The following is a 23,365-nucleotide window of genomic DNA, read 5'->3' on the forward strand; positions in this document are numbered from 1 at the left end:
TATTTTTAATCATTTATTTTTCTGACTTCGTGCACGGCCGTAGACAACAGCCAATTAAAAGGCTCCGCCTGTCAATCATCACACTGTACCTTAAATCAAAATGATTAAAAGGGAACTGCACTTAAGCCCTCTGAATAAACATCCAATTCTGAATGAGTTGATCAATGTAATACAGCCAGAAGTCTTCTTTTGAATTGTATCTCTTTCAAATCTGCTGTTAAAATGCATATCTTCTGAAAGTATGACCTGTAACAGCCACAAATTGGAGGATATGCTTTTTAATCAGGATGCAATTCAAAAAATAATTGAAAGGTTTTATGGAATAATAAACAAACTAGTGCTGCAACAACTAATCGATTAAATCGATTAAAAAAATAGTTGGCGATTAATTTAGTCATCGATTCGTTGGATCTATGCTATGCGCATGCGCAGAGGCTACTTTTTAAAAAAAATTTTATAAACCTTTATTTATAAACTGCAACATGTACAAACAGCTGAGAAACAATAATCAAAATAAGTATGGTGCCAGTATGCTGTTTTTTTTTCAATAAAATACTGGAAAGGATAGAAATGTAGTTTGTCTCTTTTATCCGATTACCGTAATTTCCGGACTATAAGCCGCTACTTTTTCCCCTCGTTCTGGTCCCTGCGGCTTATACAAGGGTGCGGCTTATATACGGCCTGTTCTTCTCAGACACCGACGAAGAGGATTTCGGTGGTTTTAGTACGCAGGAGGAAGACGATGACACAATGATTAAAGACTGACTTTTCATATACCGGTAGGCTGGTTATTTTGATAACGTACAGGCGAGCACTTTGTATTACTTTGCACCGTTGTATTATTTGTACTCTGCACGAATGCTGTTCGCCATGTCAAAGATGTGAAAGTTTGATTGAATGATTGAAAGATTTATAGTTAACAAATGGGACGCTTTGCGTTCCCAAACAGTCATCTCTGTCCCGACAATCCCCTCCGTGGTAGCAGGAACCCCTATATACTACGCTAATTACACATCAAAACCCTGCGGCTTGTAGTCGGGTGCGGCTTATATATGGAGCAATCTGTATTTTCCCCTACATTTAGCTGGTGCGGCTTACAGTCCGGTGCGGCTTATAGTCCGGAAATTACGGTATTAATCGAAGTAATAATCGACAGATTAGTCAATTATCAAATTAGTTGTTAGTTGCAGCCCTAAAACAAACATACTGATATGATGCATGTGTTCGGAAATGGATGATTGATTTAAACATTTTAGAAAAAAACACTTGTCATTGAATGATATTTGGAAAAAATCCCAATAAGATGCATTCAAATTAAACTGAGTCAATTAAACATCCTGAATAGATTGTATTTTACACGCTGTCAGTTGTTTCAAATGGGCACAGTAGATAGCAAGTTATGTATAAAGTGTCAGGCTGCTAATGGAACTCATTCATTTACTCTGGGAATGTCAGAAAATAAGAGTTGAGGTCTGTTGTTACTTATTTGTCCATCCGAGGCCAACGTAGGTCACGTAAGCTGCGAATGCTAGCCAAGTTAGTTCAGGTGTGTTGAAGTGGAGACGAGTGAAATAAAGGGGTCGTGTATGAAACAGGCTGACATGGTATGACAGTTAAGGACTAGGGTGACAAAAGAATGGCAAAGTTTGGACCACCAGAGCCGCCTCATTTTGCCATCCAGCAGAGTGGCCGCTTTGGAGGCAGCGCTTTTCACGCTTTTGGACCTTACAAGACCTTCCTTGTATCCAGTTTTAAAGCCAGACACGAAGAAAAGAACAACACTGACAGCCGTAGCAATTTATCGATGACTGCATCTTTCCTAAATTAATTTTCAGTCATCGTTTGATATTGACTATCGGCCAAGTCCTACAATTGCATTACATTTGTTTTTATGTTTCTGGACATTGCATTTAATGGTTTTTAATGCCATTTAAGGCCTCGCTCGGCTGTCGAGAGCCTGCTGACGTACTGCATAACAGTGTGGTACGCCAGCTGCACTGAAGCAGACAAACAGGCGATTCAGAGGGTCATAAAGTCTGCACAAAAAAATCATCGGCTGCCCCCTCCCCTCCCTGAAGGATTTACACAACTCCCGCTGCCTCAACAGAGCAAAAAGCATCACCAAGGACAGCACACACCCTGGCTTCCACCTGTTCCACCTGCTACCATCGGGCAGGCGCTACAGGTGCATCAGAGCCAGAACAAACAGGCTCAGAGACAGCTTCTTTCCCAGAGCTGTCACCATCTTGAACTCTAACTTATAATAATAATAATTCACCCCTATACAATATCCTACCCTAATACCCTACTGTGCAATATTACCCTTTGAGTGCAATACGTCCGACACTGATTGTCATTTATTACTCCGGTACTCTTGTCTTGTTCTGTATATTGTACAGTATTTTGTATTTCTATAGTGTTTTGTATATTGTACAGTATTGCTTATTATTTTTATTGGATAGTAGTCTGTTTATTTCAATTGTTAGTACCTCTTGTGTGATTTATTTTTACCCCATATTTGTTCCCACTACTGGACCTTAAGTTGGAGTCCTTAATCTCGTTGTATGCAAATATAATGACAATAAAGTCCATTCTTCTTCTATTCTTAATTTTTTAGCAAAATCCTTTTGTCTTTTACTGCTTTTTAAAGGCCTACTGAAAGCCACTACTAGCGACCACGCAGTCTGATAGTTTATATATCAATGATGAAATCTTAACATTGCAACACATGCCAATACGGCCGGGTTAACTTATAAAGTGACATTTTAAATTTCCCGGGGAACTTCCGGTTCGAAACGCCTCTGAGGATGACGTATGCGCGTGACGTAGCCAGTAGAACACATGTATGGCTTCCACATTGAAGCCAATACGAAATAGCGGTTTTCATCTCATTCTGGATGAATTCTGGACATCTGTGTTGGTGAATCTGTTGCAATTATGTTCATTGCATTATGGAGAAAGAAGCTGAGCAAGCAAAGAAGAAAGTTCTCGGTGCAAAGCGGACGTATTTTGCGAAGGAAGTCAGCAGCAACACAACACAGCCAGTGTTTCATTGTTTACATTCCCGAAAGATGCAGTCAAGATGGAAGAACTCTGATAACCGAGACTCTAACCAGGAGGACTTTTGACTTCGATACACAGACGCCTGTAGAGAACTGGGACAACACAGACTCTGACCAGGATTACTTTGATTTGGATGACAAAGACGCAGACGGGCTACCGTGAGTATGCAGCTTTGGCTTCCAAACATTTGATCGCTTGCCAGTACGTGCGCGTCACGTACGTAACTTTGTTTAAATATATAAGCTTTATGAACCTTGGGTTAGGTGAACGGTCTTTTGGGCTGAGTGATTGGGTGTGTTGATCAGGTGTTTGAATTGTATTGGCGTGTTCTAAGGAGGTAGGAGCTAGCAGAGGAGCTAGGAGCTAGCATAACAAAAACCTAGGTGTTTTTATGCAGGATTAATCTGTGGCATATTAAATATAAGCCTGGTTGTGTTGTGGCTAATAGAGTATATATATGTCTTGTGTTTATTTACTGTTTTAGTCATTCCCAGCTGAATATCAGGTACCGTGAGTAGCAGCTGCGCTTCCAAACATTTGATCGCTTGCCAGTACGTGCGCGTCACGTACGTTACTTTGTTTAAATATATAAGCTTTATGAACCTTGGGTTAGGTGAACGGTCTTTTGGGCTGAGTGATTGTGTGTGTTGATCAGGTGTTTGAATTGGATTGGCGGCTTATATAGAGCTAGGAGCTAGCATAACAAACACCTAGGTGTTTTTATGCAGGATTAATTTGTGGCATATTAAATATAAGCCTGGTTGTGTTGTGGCTAATAGAGTATATATATGTCTTGTGTTTATTTACTGTTGTAGTCATTCCCAGCTGAATATCAGGTCACCCCCGGCTCTCACAGCATCTTCCCTATCTGAATCGCTTCCACTCCCCACTAGTCCTTCACTTGCACTTTACTCATCCACAAATCTTTCATCCTCGCTCAAATTAATGGGGAAATTGTCGCTTTCTCGGTCCGAATCTCTCTCACTTCATGCGGCCATCATTGTAAACAATAGGGAACTTTGCGTATATGTTCAACTGACTACGTCACGCTACTTCCGCTAGGGGCAAGCCTTTTTTTTATCAGATACCAAAAGTTACGATCTTTATCGTCGTTGTTCTATACTAAATCCTTTCAGCAAAAATATGGCAATATCGCGAAATGATCAAGTATGACACATAGAATAGATCTGCTATCCCCGTTTAAATAAAAAAAATTCATTTCAGTAGGCCTTTAATGCCCCACAGAAACCCTGTTAGTGAATTAAAATGTGAAGAATACCAACACGGCCCCAAACCCTTCAATTTGTCTACATGCTGCCCAAAGTGGTAACAGTTAGGACGCCCCAGAATGAAACTTGGCGGTTTAAAAAGAGAGCAGATAGGGCGACGTGTACCTTAAAGAGGGTGGTGCTTTGTATTACGCTGGAGGTGCAGCACATCTCCCGAATGGAGTGCATGGAGAGTTGGGGTGCGCCGATGTCCACCACAGGCACGCCGAGCCGAGCGGCCAGAATGGGTCCGATGGTGGTTCCACACGGGCTGTCGTTACGGACCATCACATCCTGCAGGAGCAAATGTGGGTCAACAGCAAACACTATTTGATAGATGAGTGGCACATTTGGAATTGTTCCCTCTATGAAAGAATAAATGATGACTGAATGTTTGTCCTTTGTAGAATCAATTGTCACTTGCGGTGCAACGATTCATTTGATTCAAGGACAATAATATTTTTTTGAGACTGATACGATTCTAAACGATTTCGTAAGTTGAAATAGATTTAGTAACTTTTAACAAAAACAATTCAAGCAGTGTGACTGTGCAATAAATAGTGGCTACAGTTGAAGTTTCATATACCGTATTTTCCGCACTATAAGGCGCACCTAGAACCCTCCAATTTTGTCAAAAGCTGACAGTGCGCCTTATAATCCGGTGCGCCTTATATATGGACCAATATTGAGCCACTACAAACCTAAACTTCATTTTCATAAAGTTTAGGTCTCGCAACTACGGTAAACAGCCGCCAACTTCTTTTTCCCCGTAGAAGAAGAAGCACTCCTTCTTCTTCTACGGTAAGTAGCCGCCAACTTCATTTACCCCCGTAGAAGAAGAAGTTCTTCTTCTATGGTAAGCAGCCGCCCCCGTAGAAGAAGAAGTTCTTCTTCTATGGTAAGCAGCCGCCCCCGTAGAAGAAGAAGCGCTCCTTCTTCTACGGTAAGTAGCCGCCAACTTCATTTTCCCCCGTAGAAGAAGAAGTTCTTCTTCTATGGTAAACAGCTGCCCCCGTAGAAGAAGAAGCGCACGGTGCATGCTGGGATATATGATGTTTCATTTCCATTTGTGTGTTTATGTAAAGACCCCAAAATGGCTCCTATTAAGAGACACGTTTACGACGCAGAGTTTAAACTTAAGACGATCAGTCCCGCAGTAGAACACGGATGACAGAAGGCAAACACACGTTCACCAAGACAGGGAGACAGCGTACGCCACTATCTGCCAGGGGATGGTAAATGCCTGGGCTGATATATCAGTCTCAACTGTGGTCCGAGCTTTCAGGAAGGCAGGACTTGTCACTGAACTGCTAGACAACAGCAGTAACACTGACTCCATTAATGACTTCCACGAAACGGAGCCGGGCATGTTGGATGCCGTATTCGCCCAACTGTTTAATTGGGACACTGAAGAAGAAGAATTTGAGCGATTCGTGGATGAGGAATAACTTCATAAAGTGACCTTACATGTTTATTTTGTGTGTTGTGTTGTGTGACATTAACGTTTGAGCAACGTTGAGTTATTGATATATTGTTATTGCTCTGCACTATTTCCAGTGTTACTATATTGTGATAGCACTAACGTTTGATTTACCGTAACTAGGGATGATGTTTGATAAGAAATTATCGAGTTCGAGCCTATTATCGAATCCTCTTATCGAACCGATTCCTTATCGATTCTCTTATGGAGTCCAGATAGGTTGTTGTATATGGAAAAAACCACAATATTTGGTTTAACAAAAGCTCACTTTTATTATATAATAAAAAAATAAAATCTAATAAATAAGTAAATATTGACTGTTACCCACCTAAAAAAATTAAATTAAATAAATAAATATTGACTGTTGTTACCCAAAGTATATTAAGTGGGATTTTTCAGAGAAACAAATATATACAGTAACACAAAAACAAGCTGTCTCTGTGATCACTATAGGTGTATAAATAATAATATAGTGTTAAATAAAATCAGTCCCTTGGGCACAAAACTGAAAATAATACAGCTCTCCAAAAAGTGCACTTCTGCTGCTATTGGAACATAACTGTTTGTTATGATGCTTTGACATTTTTGCACTTTATTTCTTTATTGAAAGAAAATTCTATGAAGAGAAAAGTTGTTTGCAAATGTGGTTACAATGCTAAAAAATGAAAAGTTAAAGCTAAAAAAAGAAATACACTTTATTGAGTTAACATTATTTCTTTATGGGGGAAAAATGTTATGAGCTAGAGAATATAACAACTACACTACCCAGCATGCAACGGGAGTTACGAGCATGCGCGGTAGCCCCGAAAAGTGTTGCATGTTGCCACGCTGTGAAAGTAAACATCAAGAACTCAGCCAACACGCCTCGTCTGCATTATTTATAATTAGACAGACAACACATATACAGTGTGATTTTGTAACGTTTACAAGGAAAGAAAAACAAAAGTTAAAAAAGGGGGATATGTTGTATATATATGTATGTGCTGCGGTTGTTTTAAGAACGTTGCGACAGCTGCCGTAGAGGAGGTGCGTTGCTAGCCTGGTTGCTATGTTTCTGGTTGGTCGTAAAAGTGTCCGTCATGTGTTTTACCCTGCTAAAATCTCTCAGTAAAGTTATTCGATGGATTATACCTTTTGTTTTGAACTTTATTACACCTTGGAGCGCTTTTTCCCGTCCATTGTTTTCCTGCTTTCGCTATCTGCGCCTAATGACTGAGCTACGTGACGTCATTTCTTGTGATGTCCCACGGAGCATTTCTGGTCGGGACGGGATTCGAATAAAGAATCAACTCTTTTCCTTTACTATAGTGGTCTCGATAACGGGTACCGGTTCTCAAAAAGGGATTCGAGTCCGAGGACTCGGTTCTTTTCTTATCAAACAACCGGGAAAACCGGTTTCGAGTATCATCCCTAACCATAACACGAGTAAATCAGCTGTTTATTCATTTTGGGAGTGAACAGAGTTGTTATATCGCTGGTTTGTAATCTATTAATAAAGTTTGACTTACCTATCTGACTGTTTGGTTGACATTTCCTTTAGCGCAACTCCATCTAATGGATGCATAGGTGCGCCTTATAATCCGGTGCGCCTTATATATGAACAACGTTTTGAAATATGCCATTCATTGAAGGTGTGCCTTTAATCCGGTGCGCCTTATAGTGCGGAAAATACAGTATTTTAAATTGCCTTTCAAATGTCTATTCTTGGTGTTGGCTTTTATCAAATACATTTCCCCCAAAAATGCGACTTATACTCCAGTGCGACTTATACCGTATTTTCCGCACCATAAGCCGCACCTAAAAAACAAAAATTTTTCTCAAAAGCTGACAGTGCGGCTAATAACCCGGTGCGCCTTATATATGGATTAATATTAATATTTATTTTCATAAAGTTTAGGTCTCGCAACTACGGTAAACAGCCGCCATCTTTTTTCCCCGTAGAAGAGGAAGCGCTTCTTCTTCTACTGTAAGCAACCACCAAGGTGAGCACCCGCCCCCGTAGAAGAAGAAGCGCGCGGATATTACGTTTCATTTCATTTGTGTGTTTCTGTAAAGACCACAAAATGTCTCCTGCTAAGAGAGACGCGTACAAGGTTCCACTGACTTTTGATATTCCTGTGAACCGCACTGTGGATACAACGGGAACACGTACGGTGAATATTCGCACCAGAGGCAATGAGAAGTCGTCCTTCACTGACCTCTAGCTTGCCATGCTAACGGCCAGAAACTTCCACTCACGGTGATATTCAAAAGGAAGACCTTGCCAAAAGAGAACTTTCCAGCCGGCGTCGTCATAAAAGCTAACTCGAAGGGATGGATGGTTGAAGAAAAGATGAGCGAAGAGACCGGGTGACTTTTTTCACGCAGCTCCGTCCCTGTTGATCTACGACTGCATGCGCGTCCACTTCACAGATGGTGTCAAAAAACAAGTGAAGCACACCGAAGAAGAAGAATTCGAGGGATTTGTGGATGAGTAATAACTTCAGAAAGTGAGCTTTAAATGTTTATTTTGTGTGTTGTGTGACATTAACGTTCGAGCAACGTTGAGTTATTGATGTTGCTCTATTTTGAGTGTTACTATTTTTGTGATTGCACATTTGCACATTACATTTTGGGAGTGAACAGAGTTGTTAGAACGCTGGTTTGTAATATATTATCAAAGTTTGACTGACCTATCTGACTGTTTTTTTGACATTCCCTTTAGCGCAGCGTAGGTGCGGCTAATAGCACGGGGCGGCTAATAGGTAAACAAAGTTTTGAAATATGCCATTCATTGAAGGTGCGGCTTACAACACGGGGCGGCTTATGGTGCGGAAAATACGGTATATGTTTTTTTCCTTCTTTATTATGCATTTTCGGCCGGTGCGATTTATAATCCAAAAAACACGGTAGGTATAAATAAATTATGGATACAAACAAGCAAATAAACAACAATAATGGCCATCTTATTTGATTAAAGTGAAACCAACAATTTAAACATTCAAGCAATTTTCAAATAAACTACAGTAAACAACATTTGAACAGTAAATTTACCTGACAAATAAGGTAAACACGACCCGGGCATATCTGTATTCTGTTCTCCGCCGATGAAGGACAGCGTGTCAGGTGTGCGGAAGCATGTATGGGGCGGCGTGAATCGGTTGGTAGAGCGGACGTGCCAGCAACTTGAGGGTTCCAGGTTCGATCCCCGCTTCCGCCATCCTAGTCACTGCCGTTGTGTCCTTGGGCAAGACACTTTACCCACCTGCTCCCAGTGCCACCCACACTGCTTTAAATGGAACTCGGATAATGTGGTTCACTATGGAAAGCGCTTTGAGTCACTAGAGAAAAGCGCTATAGAAATATAATGAATGTCACGTATGTCCCCTGTGTTGGTCCCTCACTTCCTAATTCCCATAGCCTCCTTGATCTATCTCTTGACTATGACTTTTTCTAGGCTCCATGGGGTTGTGCGTCAGCCTTACTTGCGCCGCTGTCACTTCTGTTGTGTCGGTCGCATCCTTTGTGGCTTAAACCTCCAAGTTCTGTAACAGCTTCTTCCCTCAGGCCGTAAGACTCTTGAACGCATCATAATTATCCCCTCAATTCCCCCCAAAATGGATTAACTGGCTGGAATATAAAGACAATATAACATACATCCATAAACATGGATGCATATGCAAAAGTGCAATATATTTATCTGTACAGTAATCTATTTATTTATATCTGCACCTTATTGCTCTTTTATCCTGCACTACCATGAGCTAATGCAACAACATTTTGTTCTTATCCGTACTGTAAAGTTTAAATTTCCATGACAATAAAAGGGAGTCTAAGTCTCTAAGTAGGGATGTCCGATAATGGCTTTTTGCCGATATCCGATATTCTCCAACTCTTTAATTACCGATACCGATATCAACCGATACCGATATCAACCGATATATACAGTCGTGGAATTAACACATTATTATGCCTAATTTGGACAACCAGGTATGGTGAAGATAAGGTACTTTTAAAAAAAAATTATAAAATAAAATAAGATAAATAAATTAAAAACATTTTCTTGAATAAAAAAGAAAGTAAAACAATATAAAAACAGTTACATAGAAACTAGTAATTAATGAAAATGAGTAACATTAACTGTTAAAGGTTAGTACTATTAGTGGAGCAGCAGCACGCACAATCATGTGTGCTTACGGACTGTATCCCTTGCAGACTGTATTGATATATATTGATATATAATGTAGGAAGCAGAATATTAATAACAGAAAGAAACAAACCTTTTGTGTGAATGAGTGTAAATGGGGGAGGGAGGTTTTTTGGGTTGGTGCACTAATTGTAAGTGTATCTTGTGTTTTTTATGTGGATTTAATAAAAAATAAAATAATAATAAAAATACAGTTGATAAAAAAAATGATACCGATAATTTCCGATATTACATTTTAAAGCCTTTATCGGTTGATAATGTCGGCAGGCCGATATTATCGGACATCTCTAAGTAAGACCAACATTTTTAGAGTGTGATAAGTCTCTTATTCTTTTTAATAACATTGTTATTCTGAAGATAACCAATAATAAATAAAATACATCTTACCATTAATGCGACTTCTTGAACAGGCGCGGTAGAAACGGATGGATGGATTAAAATGCATGAGAACGTTTTAGATTTTGATCGTTATTTTTAACACTGTGATTACCAGCGGAATTATTCATTACTTATTGTGTTAAGTAATGTCAGCTAAGATTTATCTGAGAGCCAGATGCAGTCATCAAAAGAGCCATAGGTTCCTTACCCCTGTACTATATGATTTGCCTGAGAAGCTGGAGAGGACAAAAAATAAATCTAATGTTTTCCTTTTTTGGTATCCATAAAATCGATAAACTCCCTTTTAAAATGATTATGCATTGGTACCTACCTAACCCCAACCCTAAACCTAACCCTAACCCTAACAGTATGAACATGATACATCACATATTTTACATAAATTACAACTAACCCTAACCCCTAACCCTAACCCTAACCCTAACCCCAACCCTAAACCTAACCCTAGCTCTAACCCTAACCAACTCTCTTTCTTTATGCCTAACCCTAACCCTAACCCCACCCCCAACCCTAGCCCTAACAAACTATTTTTCTTTATGCCTAACCCCAACCCTAACCCTAATCCCAACCCCAACCCTAACCCTAGCCCTAACCCTTACCCTAACCCTAATCCCAACCCTAACCCTAACTCTAAACCTAACCCTAACTCTAATCCTAACCCTAATCCCAACCCTAAAACCAACCCATAAACCCAACCCTAACCCTAACCCCCTAACAGTATGAACATGATACATCACATATTTAACATATATTGGAACTAACCCTAACCCCTAACCCTAACCCTAATCCCAACCCTAAACCTAACCCTAGCTCTAACCCTAACCAACTCTCTTTCTTTATGCCTAACCGTAACCCTAACCCCACCCCCAACCCTAGCCCTAACCCTAACAAACTATTTTTCTTTATGCCTAACCCCAACCCCAACCCTAACCCTAATCCTAACCCCAACCCTAACCCTAACCCTAATCCCAACCCTAACCCTAACCCCAACCCTAACTCTAACCCTAAAACCAACCCATAAACCCAACCCTAACCCCCTAACCCTAACCCCAAACCTAACCCTAACCCTAACAGTATGAACATGATAAATCACATATTTTACATATATTGGAACTAATCCTAAACCCTAACCCTAACCCAAACCCCAAACCTAACCCCTAACCCTAACCTTAAACCCTCTTTATGCCTAACCCCAACCCCAACCCTAACCCTAATCGTAACCCCAACCCTAACCCTAATCCCAACCCCTAACCCTAAAACCTACCCATAAACCTAACCCCAACCCTAAACCTAACCCTAACAGTATGAACATGATACATCACATATTTTACATATATTGGAACTAAGCCTAACCCCTAACTCTAACCCTAACCCCAACCCTAAACCTAACCCTAGCTCTAACCCTAACCAACTCTCTTTCTTTGTGCCTAACCCTAACCCTACCCCCAACCCTAGCCCTAACCCTAACAAACTATTTTTCTTTATGCCTAACCCCAACCCCAACCCTAACCCTAATCCCAACCCTAACCCTAGCCCTAACCCCAACCCTTACCCTAACTCTAAACCTAACCCTAACTCTAATCCTAACCCTAACCCCAACCCTAAAACCAACCCATAAACCCAACCCTAACCCCCTAACCCTAACTGTAACCCTAACCCTAACCCCAAACCTAACCCTAACCCTAACAGTATGAACATGATACATCAGATATTTTACATATATTGGAACTAATCCTAAACCCTAACCCTAACCCTAACCCCAAACCTAACCCTAACAGTATGAACATGATACATAACCCTAACCCTAACAGTATGAACATGATACATCACATATTTTACATAAATTACAACTAACCCTAACCCCTAACACTAACCCTAACCCCAACCCTAAACCTAACCCTAGCTCTAACCAACTCTCTTTCTTTATGCCTAACCCTAACCCCACCCCCAACCCTAGCCCTAACCCTAACAAACTATTTTCTTTATGCCTAACCCTAACCCTAACCCCAAACCTAACCCTAACAGTATGAACATGATACATAACCCTAACCCTAACAGTATGAACATGATACATCAGATATTTTACATATATTGGAACTAATCCTAAACCCTAACCCTAACCCCAAACCTAACCCTAACAGTATGAACATGATACATAACCCTAACCCTAACAGTATGAACATGATACATCACATATTTTACATAAATTACAACTAACCCTAACCCCTAACACTAACCCTAACCCCAACCCTAAACCTAACCCTAGCTCTAACCCTAACCAACTCTCTTTCTTTATGCCTAACCCTAACCCCACCCCCAACCCTAGCCCTAACCCTAACAAACTATTTTCTTTATGCCTAACCCCAACCCTAATCCCAACCCCAACCTTAACCCTAGCCCTAACCCCAACCCTTACCCTAACCCTAATCCCAAACCTAACCCTAAACCTAACCCTAACTCTAATCCTAACCCTAAAACCAACCCATAAACCCAACCCTAACCCTAACCCCCTAACCCTAACAGTATGAACATGATACATCACATATTTTACATATATTGGAACTAACCCTAAACCTAACCCTAGCTCTAACCCTAACCCTAACCAACTCTCTTTCTTTATGCCTAACCCTAACCCCACCCCCAACCCTAGCCCTAACCCTAACAAACTATTTTTCTTTACGCCTAACCCCAACCCTAATCCCAACCCCAACCTTAACCCTAGCCCTAACCCCAACCCTTACCCTAACCCTAACCCCAACCCTAACCCTAATCCTAACCCTAACCCTAAAACCAACCCATAAACCCAACCCTAACCCTAACCCCCTAACCCTAACAGTATGAACATGATACATCACATATTTTACATATATTGGAACTAACCCTAACCCCTAACCCTAACCCCAACCCTAAACCTAACCCTAGCTCTAACCCTAACCAACTCTCTTTCTTTATGCTTAACCGTAAACCTAACCCCACCCCCAACCCTAGCCCTAACCCTAACAAACTATTTTTCTTTATGCCTAACCCCAACCCCAACCCTAACCCTAATCCTAACCCCAACCCTAACCCTAATCCCAACCCTAACCCTAACTCTAAACCTAACCCCAACCCTAACTCTAACCCTAACCCTAAAACCAACCCATAAACCCAACCCTAACCCTAACCCCCTAACCCTAACCCCAAACCTAACCCTAACAGTATGAACATGATACATCACATATTTTACATATATTGGAACTAATCCTAAACCCTAACCCTAACCCAAACCCCAAACCTAACCCCTAACCCTAAACCCTCTTTATGCCTAACCCCAACCCTAACCCTAATCGTAACCCCAACCCTAACCCTAATCCCAACCCCTAACCCTAAAACCTACCCATAAACCTAACCCCAACCCTAAACCTAACCCTAACAGTATGAACATGATACATCACATATTTTACATATATTGGAACTAACCCTAACCCCTAACTCTAACCCTAACCCCAACCCTAAACCTAACCCTAGTTCTAACCCTAACCAACTCTTTCTTTATGCCTAACCCTAACCCTAACCCCACCCCCAACCCTAGCCCTAACCCTAACAAACTATTTTTCTTTATGCCTAACCCCAACCCCAAACCTAACCCTAATCCCAACCCTAACCCTAGCCCTAACCCCAACCCTTACCCTAAACCTAAACCTAACCCTAACTCTAATCCTAACCCTAACCCCAACCCTAAAACCAACCCATAAACCCAACCCTAACCCCCTAACCCTAACTGTAACCCTAACCCTAACCCCAAACCTAACCCTAACCCCTAACCCTAACAGTATGAACATGATACATCAGATATTTTACATATATTGGAACTAATCCTAAACCCTAACCCTAACCCCTAACCCTAACCCCAAACCTAACCCTAACAGTATGAACATGATACATAACCCTAACCCTAACAGTATGAACATGATACATCACATATTTTACATAAATTACAACTAACCCTAACCCCTAACACTAACCCTAACCCCAACCCTAAACCTAACCCTAGCTCTAACCCTAACCAACTCTTTCTTTATGCCTAACCCTAACAAACTATTTTTCTTTATGCCTAACCCCAACCCCAACCCTAATCCCAACCCCAACCCTAACCCTAGCCCTAACCCCAACCCTTACCCTAACCCTAATCCCAACCCTAACTCTAAACCTAACCCTAATTCTAATCCTAACCCTAAAACCAACCCTTAAACCCAACCCTAACCCCCTAACCCTAACAGTATGAACATGATACATCACATATTTTACATATATTGGAACTAACCCTAACCCCTAACCCTAACCCTAATCCCAACCCTAAACCTAACCCTAGCTCTAACCCTAACCAACTCTATTTCTTTATGCCTAACCGTAACCCTAACCCCACCCCCAACCCTAGCCCTAACAAACTATTTTTCTTTATGCCTAACCCCAACCCCAACCCTAACCCTAATCCTAACCCCAACCCTAACCCTAATCCCAACCCTAACCCTAACTCTAAACCTAACCCCAACCCTAACTCTGACCCTAATCCTAAAACCAACCCATAAACCCAAACCCCCTAACCCTAACCCCAAACCTAACCCTAACCCTAACAGTATGAACATGATACATCACATATTTTACATATATTGGAACTAATCCTAAACCCTAACCCTAACCCAAACCCCAAACCTAACCCTAAACCCTCTTTATGCCTAACCCCAACCCCAACCGTAACCCCAACCCTAACCCTAATCCCAACCCCTAACCCTAAAACCTACCCATAAACCTAACCCCAACCCTAACAGTATGAACATGATACATCACACATTTTACATATATTGGAACTAACCCTAACCCTAGCTCTAACCCTAACCAACTCTCTTTCTTTATGCCTAACCCTAACCCCACCCCCAACCCTAGCCCTAACCCTAACAAACTATTTTTCTTTATGCCTAACCCCAACCCTAACCCCAACCCTAACCCTAATCCCAACCCTAACCCTAGCCCTAACCCCAACCCTTACCCTTACTCTAATCCTAACCCTAAAACCAACCCATAAACCCAACCCTAACCCCCTAACCCTAACTGTAACCCTAACCCTAACCCCAAACCTAACCCCTAACCCTAACAGTATGAACATGATACATCAGATATTTTACATATATTGGAACTAATCCTAAACCCTAACCCTAACCCCTAACCCTAACCCCAAACCTAACCCCTAACCCTAACAGTATGAACATGATACATAACCCTAACCCTAACCCTAACAGTATAAACATGATACATCACATATTTTACATAAATTACAACTAACCCTAACCCCTAACACTAACCCTAACCCCAACCCTAAACCTAACCCTAGCTCTAACCCTAACCAACTCTTTCTTTATGCCTAACCCTAACCCCACCCCCAACCCTAGCCCTAACCCTAACAAACTATTTTTCTTTATGCCTAACCCCAACCCCAACCCTAACCCTAATCCCAACCCCAACCCCAACCCTTACCCTTACCCTAATCCCAACCCTAACCCTAACTCTAAACCTAACTCTAATCCTAACCCTAATCCTAAAACCAACCCATAAACCCAACCCTAACCCCCTAACCCTAACAGTATGAACATGATACATCACATATTTTACATATATTGGAACTAACCCTAACCCCTAACCCTAACCCCAACCCTAAACCTAACCCTAGCTCTAACCCTAACCAACTCTTTCTTTATGCCTAACCGTAACCCTAACCCCATCCCCAACCCTAACAAACTATTTTTCTTTATGCCTAACCCCAACCCCAACCCTAACCCTTATCCTAACCCCAACCCTAACTCTAAACCTAACCCCAACCCTAACTCTAACCCTAACCCTAAAACCAACCCATAAACCCAACCCTAACCCTAACCCCCTAACCCTAGCTCTAACCCTAACCAACTCTCTTTATGCCTAACCGTAACCCTAACCCCACCCCCACCCCCAACCCTAGCCCTAACCCTAACAAACTATTTTTCTTTATGCCTAACCCCAACCCCAACCCCAACCCTAACCCTAATCCTAACCCCAACCCTAATCCCAACCCTAACCCTAACTCTAAACCTAACCCCAACCCTAACTCTAACCCTAACACCAACCCATAAACCCAACCCTAACCCTAACCCCAAACCTAACCCTAACCCTAACAGTATGAACATGATACATCACATATTTTACATATATTGGAACTAATCCTAAACCCTAACCCTAACCCAAACCCCAAACCTAACCCCTAACCCTAAACCCTCTTTATGCCTAACCCCAACCCCAACCCTAACCCTAATCGTAACCCCAACCCTAACCCTAATCCCAACCCCTAACCCTAAAACCTACCCATAAACCTAACCCCAACCCTAAACCTAACCCTAACAGTATGAACATGATACATCACATATTTTATATATATTGGAACTAACCCTAACTCCTAACTCTAACCCTAACCCTAAACCTAACTCTAGCTCTAACCCTAACCAACTCGCTTTCTTTATGCCTAACCCTAACCCCACCCCCAACCCTAACCCTAACAAACTATTTTTCTTTATGCCTAACCCCAACCCTAACCCTAATCCCAACCCTAACCCTAGCCCAAACCCCAACCCTTACCCTAACTCTAAACCTAACCCTAACCCCAACCCCAACCCCAACCCTAAAACCAACCCATAAACCCAACCCTAACCCCCTAACCCTAAACCCCTAACCCTAACTGTAACCCTAAACCCAAACCTAACCCTAACCCCTAACCCTAACAGTATGAACATGATACATCAGATATTTTACATATATTGGAACTAATCCTAAACCCTAACCCTAACCCCAAACCTAAACCCTAACCCTAACAGTATGAACATGATACATCACATATTTTACATAAATTACAACTAACCCTAACCCCTAACACTAACCCTAACCCCAACCCTAAACCTAACCCTAGCTCTAACCCTAACCAACTCTCTTTCTTTATGCCTAACCCTAACCCCACCCCTAGCCCTAACAAACTATTTTTCTTTATGCCTAACCCCAACCCTAACCCTAATCCCAACCCCAACCCTAGCCCTAACCCCAACCCTTACCCTAACCCTAATCCCAACCCTAACTCTAAACCTAACCCTAACTCTAATCCTAACCCTAACCCCTAACCCTAATCCCAACCCTAAACCTAACCCTAGCTCTAACCCTAACCAACTCTCTTTCTTTATGCCTAACCCCACCCCCAACCCTAGCCCTAACCCTAACAAACTATTTTTCTTTATGCCTAACCCCAACCCCAACCCTAATCCTAACCCCAACCCTAACCCTAATCCCAACCCTAACTCTAAACCTAACCCTAACCCCAACCCTAACTCTAACCCTAAAACCAACCCATAAACCCAACCCTAACCCCCTAACCCTAGCTCTAACCCTAACCAACTCTCTTTCTTTATGCCTAACCGTAACCCTAACCCCACCCCCAACCCTAGCCCTAACAAACTATTTTTCTTTATGCCTAACCCCAACCCCAACCCTAACCCTAATCCTAACCCCAACCCTAATCCCAACCCTAACCCTAACTCTAAACCTAACCCCAACCCTAACTCTAACCCTAACCCTAAAACCAACCCATAAACCCAACCCTAACCCTAACCCCCTAACCCTAACCCCAAACCTAACCCTAACCCTAACAGTATGAACATGATACATCACATATTTTACATATATTGGAACTAATCCTAAACCCTAACCCTAACCCAAACCTAACCCCTAACCCTAAACCCTCTTTATGCCTAACCCCAACCCTAACCCTAATCGTAACCCCAACCCTAACCCTAACCCTAATCCCAACCCCTAACCCTAAAACCTACCCATAAACCTAACCCCAACCCTAAACCTAACCCTAACAGTATGAACATGATACATCACATATTTTACATATATTGGAACTAACCCTAACCCCTAACTCTAACCCTAACCCTAGCTCTAACCCTAACCAACTCTCTTTCTTTATGCCTAACCCTAACCCCACCCCCAACCCTAGCCCTAACCCTAACAAACTATTTTTCTTTATGCCTAACCCCAACCCCAACCCTAACCCTAACCCCAACCCTTACCCTAACTCTAAACCTAACCCTAACTCTAATCCTAACCCCAACCCTAACCCTAAAACCAACCCATAAACCCAACCCTAACCCCCTAACCCTAACTGTAACCCTAACCCCAAACCTAACCCTAACCCTAACAGTATGAACATGATACATCAGATATTTTACATATATTGGAACTAATCCTAAACCCTAACCCTAACCCCTAACCCTAACCCTAACAGTATGAACATGATACATAACCCTAACCCTAACCCTAAACCCTAACCCCAAACCTGACCCCTAACCCTAACCCTGTTCTATTCCTACACCTAATCCTAACCCGTTTCCACTTTATAGCAATTACTAACACATATGTTAACTTCCTGTTCTTTTTCACTTCCTGTTCACTTCAGTTTGGCCAATTTTATGAATATAATTGGAATGCTTGCTGACAACTATTGTGAATACAGAGCTAACATGTAAACATAAATGGTACCAATTAAAATACAGAAGAAATGATCAATGCAACTGATTGTAAACAGTGTGCAGCCGCCATGCTCATGGACCTAGCAAAATATTTGATACAATGAATCATAATACCGTAATTAACACATTGGAACTGTATGACATCAGAGGGTTAGTCTTGACCTGGGTAAGAAGCTACTGAACAGGAAAAAATATGCGAAGTTAGGTGATCACACATCTTCTACTGCGCTAAATACACTATATTGCCAAAAGTAGTTACCCACCCATGGACCAGTCTGGGTTTGGAGGTTGCCAAGGAGAACGCTACATTTCGGACTGCAATTCGGTGGAGGAGGAATTATGGTGTGAGGTTGTTTTTCAAGAGTTGGGCTTGGCCCCTTCAGTTCCAGTAAAAAGAACGTTGAATGCTCCAGGATACCAAAACATTTTGGACAATTCCATGCTCTCAACCTTGTGGGAACAGTTTGGAACGAGGCCCCTTCCTCTTCCAACATGACTGTACACCAGTGCACAAAGCAAGGTCCATAAAGACATGGATGACAGATGAACTTGACTGGCCTGCACAGAGTCCTGACCTGAACCGGATAGAACACCTTTGGGATGAATTAGAACGGAGACTGAAGGATCGCTAAAATTGGTAGGACAAAATGGTGTTTGCCAAAAACTCTCATGAGTGAAGTATGTTTAAAATAAACAGTGGGATTTCTAACAACTAAGAAGGTTTGTGTCATGTTTGTCCTCCGACAGAAACCAGAGTAAAACAAAAAAATATATATATTTTTAATCTCTTTTCATTTTCACACATCTTTGAAAAAGCTCCAAGGAGCCACTACGGCGGCACTACACTGCAAAAAGTCAGTGTTCAAAAACAAGAACAAAAAAATACAAAAAATTGGTATTTTATTTGAACTAAGCAAAATTATCTGCCAATAGAACAAGAAAATTCAGCTTGTCAAGACTTTCCAAAACAAGTAAAATTAGCTAACTTCAATGAACCCAAAAATACCTTCAAATAAGTATATTCTCTCTAATAACAAGGTGCTTTGTTTTATCACTTGATCTCAAAATATATTTATCTAAAAAATCATCACGGTTCCTCGCTGTTTCACATGAGACTACTGTCTATATTAGTCAAAAATATTTATATTAAGCACATTTTAGTCTCTATGAATTTTCTAACACGTCAATTCATGCAAACTCAACCAATTTTGCGAAGTATGTGCAACCTTGCAACTTTCCTCCATATTTTTGCCCAATCGGCGTAATTTGTGGTCAAAATATTAACCAAACAATAACATTGCTGTATGTACACTTTTGACCCAGCAGATTGGCTCACATTTTCAGTAGACCTATAATAAATTCATAAAAGAACCAAACTTCATGAATGTTTTTTTTGTGACCAACAATATTTGTTGGTCACAAATAAGAGTTGAAGAAATGATTGGAAACTCAAGACAGCCATGACATGAAGGCAAATGTGCCGAGCACAGATAAAGTAGTTGAATCTAAGGAATATAAATCAATATATAGTCAAATCAGAAAAAGAAGAAAAGAAGATGCCACAGCTGACACAGACAGTACCTGAAGAGGAACACCAACTCGGCTGGCGATCTCTCGGACAACACTGGCGGTCACAGCTGTGGTGGCGTAGCGTTGGTTGCTGTTGAACTTGATCACTGGACCCTGACGAACCAAAATTGCTCTGTCAGAATCTGTCTGCATTCTAATTTATACATATATAACTTGGTTTGCTATTCTTCACCTTGTGGAAAGATGGACGATGGTTCTCCTCATGTTTGTTACTGAGAAGATAAGATATAGATTAATTAACCCAACTGACATTTTTAGACTCAAGCACATAGTGTAATCTACGGGTTACTGACTGGTAGTTGGGGTGCACAGCATGCGCCATGTCGGCGCTGATCATAAAGGAAAGTGGCGCCGCCTGCTGGAAGGCGGTGGGGTTTGAGGGAGAGGTAGCCAGGCGACTAAGGATGAGCTCGGTCAGGTTGGATTGCGCCCCCTGGGCACTTTCTGAGCCGACCTACACAACACAGACATGAAGAGATAAACAGACCACACACACATTCACACACTAGAGCCAATTTAGTGTTGCCAATCAGCCTATCCCCAGGTGCATGTCTTTGGAGGTGGGAGGGGCCTATCCCCAGGTGCATGTCTTTGGAGGTGGGAGGAAGCCGGAGTACCCGGAGGGCACCCACGCAGTCATGGTGGGTGCTATTTACAACAACAACAGCAAAATGTTGAGATCAATGATCATAGGTCAGAATGTATGAATATTGAATGTGGAATTCCACAAGGTTCGATTTTAGGACCCAAAGTTTTTATTTTATTTTTAAATGATATTTGTGAGGTTTCGAAAATGTTACAGTACGTATTATTCACAGACGATACAAATGTATATTGTTCAGGAGATGACTTGAAAATAGCCGATAATATTGAAGAGGAAATGGTTAAACTAAAATTGTGGTTTGATGTAAATACCGTATTTTTCTGACTATATGTCACAGTTTTTTTCATAGTTTGGCCGGGGGTGAGACTTATACTCAGGAGTGACTTATTTGTGAAATTATTAACACATTAGCGTAAAATATCCAATAATATTATTTAGCTCATTCACGTAAGAGACTAGACCAGGGGTCGGCAACCCGCGGCTCCGGAGCCGCATGCGGCTCTTTGACCACTCTGATGTGGCTCAGCTGCATACTTGCCGACCCCCCCGATTTTCCCAGGAGATTTATGGATCTCAGTGCCTCTCCTAGATAACTCCCAATCCTATTTTCACTCTAATTACTAAATTAAGGGCGTGCCGTAATTGCACTGCAGTAATTGTCCTCTATAGCATTTACAAACAGCGTGCCAGCCCGGCCACATGTTGTATGTAGCTTTTACTTACACACGTAGGAGACAGCAAAGCATAGTTAGTCAGCAGCCACACAGCTTACACTGACGGTAGCCGTACCGTATAAAACAACTTTAACACTGTTATGTTACAAATATGCGCCACACTGTGAACCCACACCAAAAAAAAATGAAAAACACATTTCTGGAGAACATCCCACCGTAACACAACACAACCAATACCCAGAATCCCATGCAGCCCTAACTCTTCCGGTCTAGATTATACACCCCCCCCCAACCACCAACCCCCCCCCCCCCCCCACACACACACACACACACACATCAACCCCCCCCCCCCTCCGTGCGTCGGTTGAGCGGAAGAGTTAGTGCTGCATGGGATTCTGGGTATTTGTTGTGTTGCGTTTATGTTGTGTTACAGTGCAGATGTTCTCCAGAAATGTGTTTGTCATTCTTTTTTGGTGTGGGTTCAAAGTGTGGCGCATATTTGTAACGTAACAGTGTTCAAGTTGTTTTGTACGGTACGGCTACCGTCAGTGTAAGCTGTGTGGCTGCTGACCTAGTACGCCTTGCTTTTACTTACGTGAGCATGCTGAAGCTGCATTCTACATGTGGTCGCGCAGGTACACTGTTTGGGCAGGCTGTAGAGGGCGCCAAAAGCAGTGCCATCACGCCCTGATATTCGGGAGTCTCCCGGAAATAATGAGAGGGATGGCAAGTATGACGCTATCAAGCGCCATTCATTCAAATCTCGCGGGCCGCACTAACATCAAATTTCCATATTAAAGTGCGTGCCGGTGCGTGTGTCTGAGACCCCTGGTTAATATAGCACAAAGCAATTTAAGCTTTGTATGCAGTGTTTTTCATTTTAAATGTAAAAAAAATGTTTGCGGCTCCCATTATTTTCTTTAATTCGTGAAACTTGCCAAAATGGCTCTTTGAGTGGTAAAGGTTGCCGACCCCTGGACTAGACGTATAAGATTTCATGGGATTTAGCGATTAGGAGTGACAGATTGTTTGGTAAACGTATAGCATGTTCTATATGTTATAGTTATTTGAATGACTCTTACCATAATATGTTACGTTAACATACCAGTTGGTTATTTATGCCTCATATAACGTACACTTATTCAGCCTGTCGTTCACTATTCTTTACACATTTTAAATTGCCTTTCAAATGTCTATTCTTGGTGTTGGCTTTTATCAAATACATTTCCCCCAAAAATGCGACTTATACTGCAGTGCGACTTATATATGTTTTTTTCCTTCTTTATTATTAGGGATGTCCGATAATATCAGCCGATAAATGCGTTAAAATGTAATATCGGAAATTATCGGTATCGGTTTTTTTTTATTATCTGTATCGTTTTTTTGTTGTTTTTTTTTTTTTTTTTTTTCATTAAATCAACATAAAAAACACAAGATACACTTACAATTAGTGCACCAACCCAAAAAACCTCCCTCCCCCCATGTCTTTCTGTTATCAATATTCTGGTTCCTACATTATATATCA

The 23,365-nt window shown here is 41.5% G+C and overlaps 1 protein-coding gene across 2 annotated transcripts in view; it reads right to left on the reverse strand.

Moving 5' to 3' along the window:
* The window catches only part of dnpep (aspartyl aminopeptidase), a 41,977-nt gene that overhangs the window by 1,440 nt on the left and 17,172 nt on the right, over window positions 1–23,365 (reverse strand). For both annotated transcript variants that reach the window (XM_062042379.1, XM_062042370.1), the window contains exons 11-14: window positions 20,856–21,016; window positions 20,735–20,774; window positions 20,554–20,655; window positions 4,458–4,625 (exon numbers count right to left, since the gene is read on the reverse strand). In XM_062042379.1, the coding sequence (XP_061898363.1) occupies window positions 4,458–4,625; window positions 20,554–20,655; window positions 20,735–20,774; window positions 20,856–21,016 (471 nt within the window). The remainder of the gene's footprint in view (window positions 1–4,457; window positions 4,626–20,553; window positions 20,656–20,734; window positions 20,775–20,855; window positions 21,017–23,365) is intronic.

The sequence above is a fragment of the Entelurus aequoreus genome, linkage group LG01 (genome assembly GCF_033978785.1).
Source record: "Entelurus aequoreus isolate RoL-2023_Sb linkage group LG01, RoL_Eaeq_v1.1, whole genome shotgun sequence".
NCBI lineage: Eukaryota > Metazoa > Chordata > Actinopteri > Syngnathiformes > Syngnathidae > Entelurus > Entelurus aequoreus.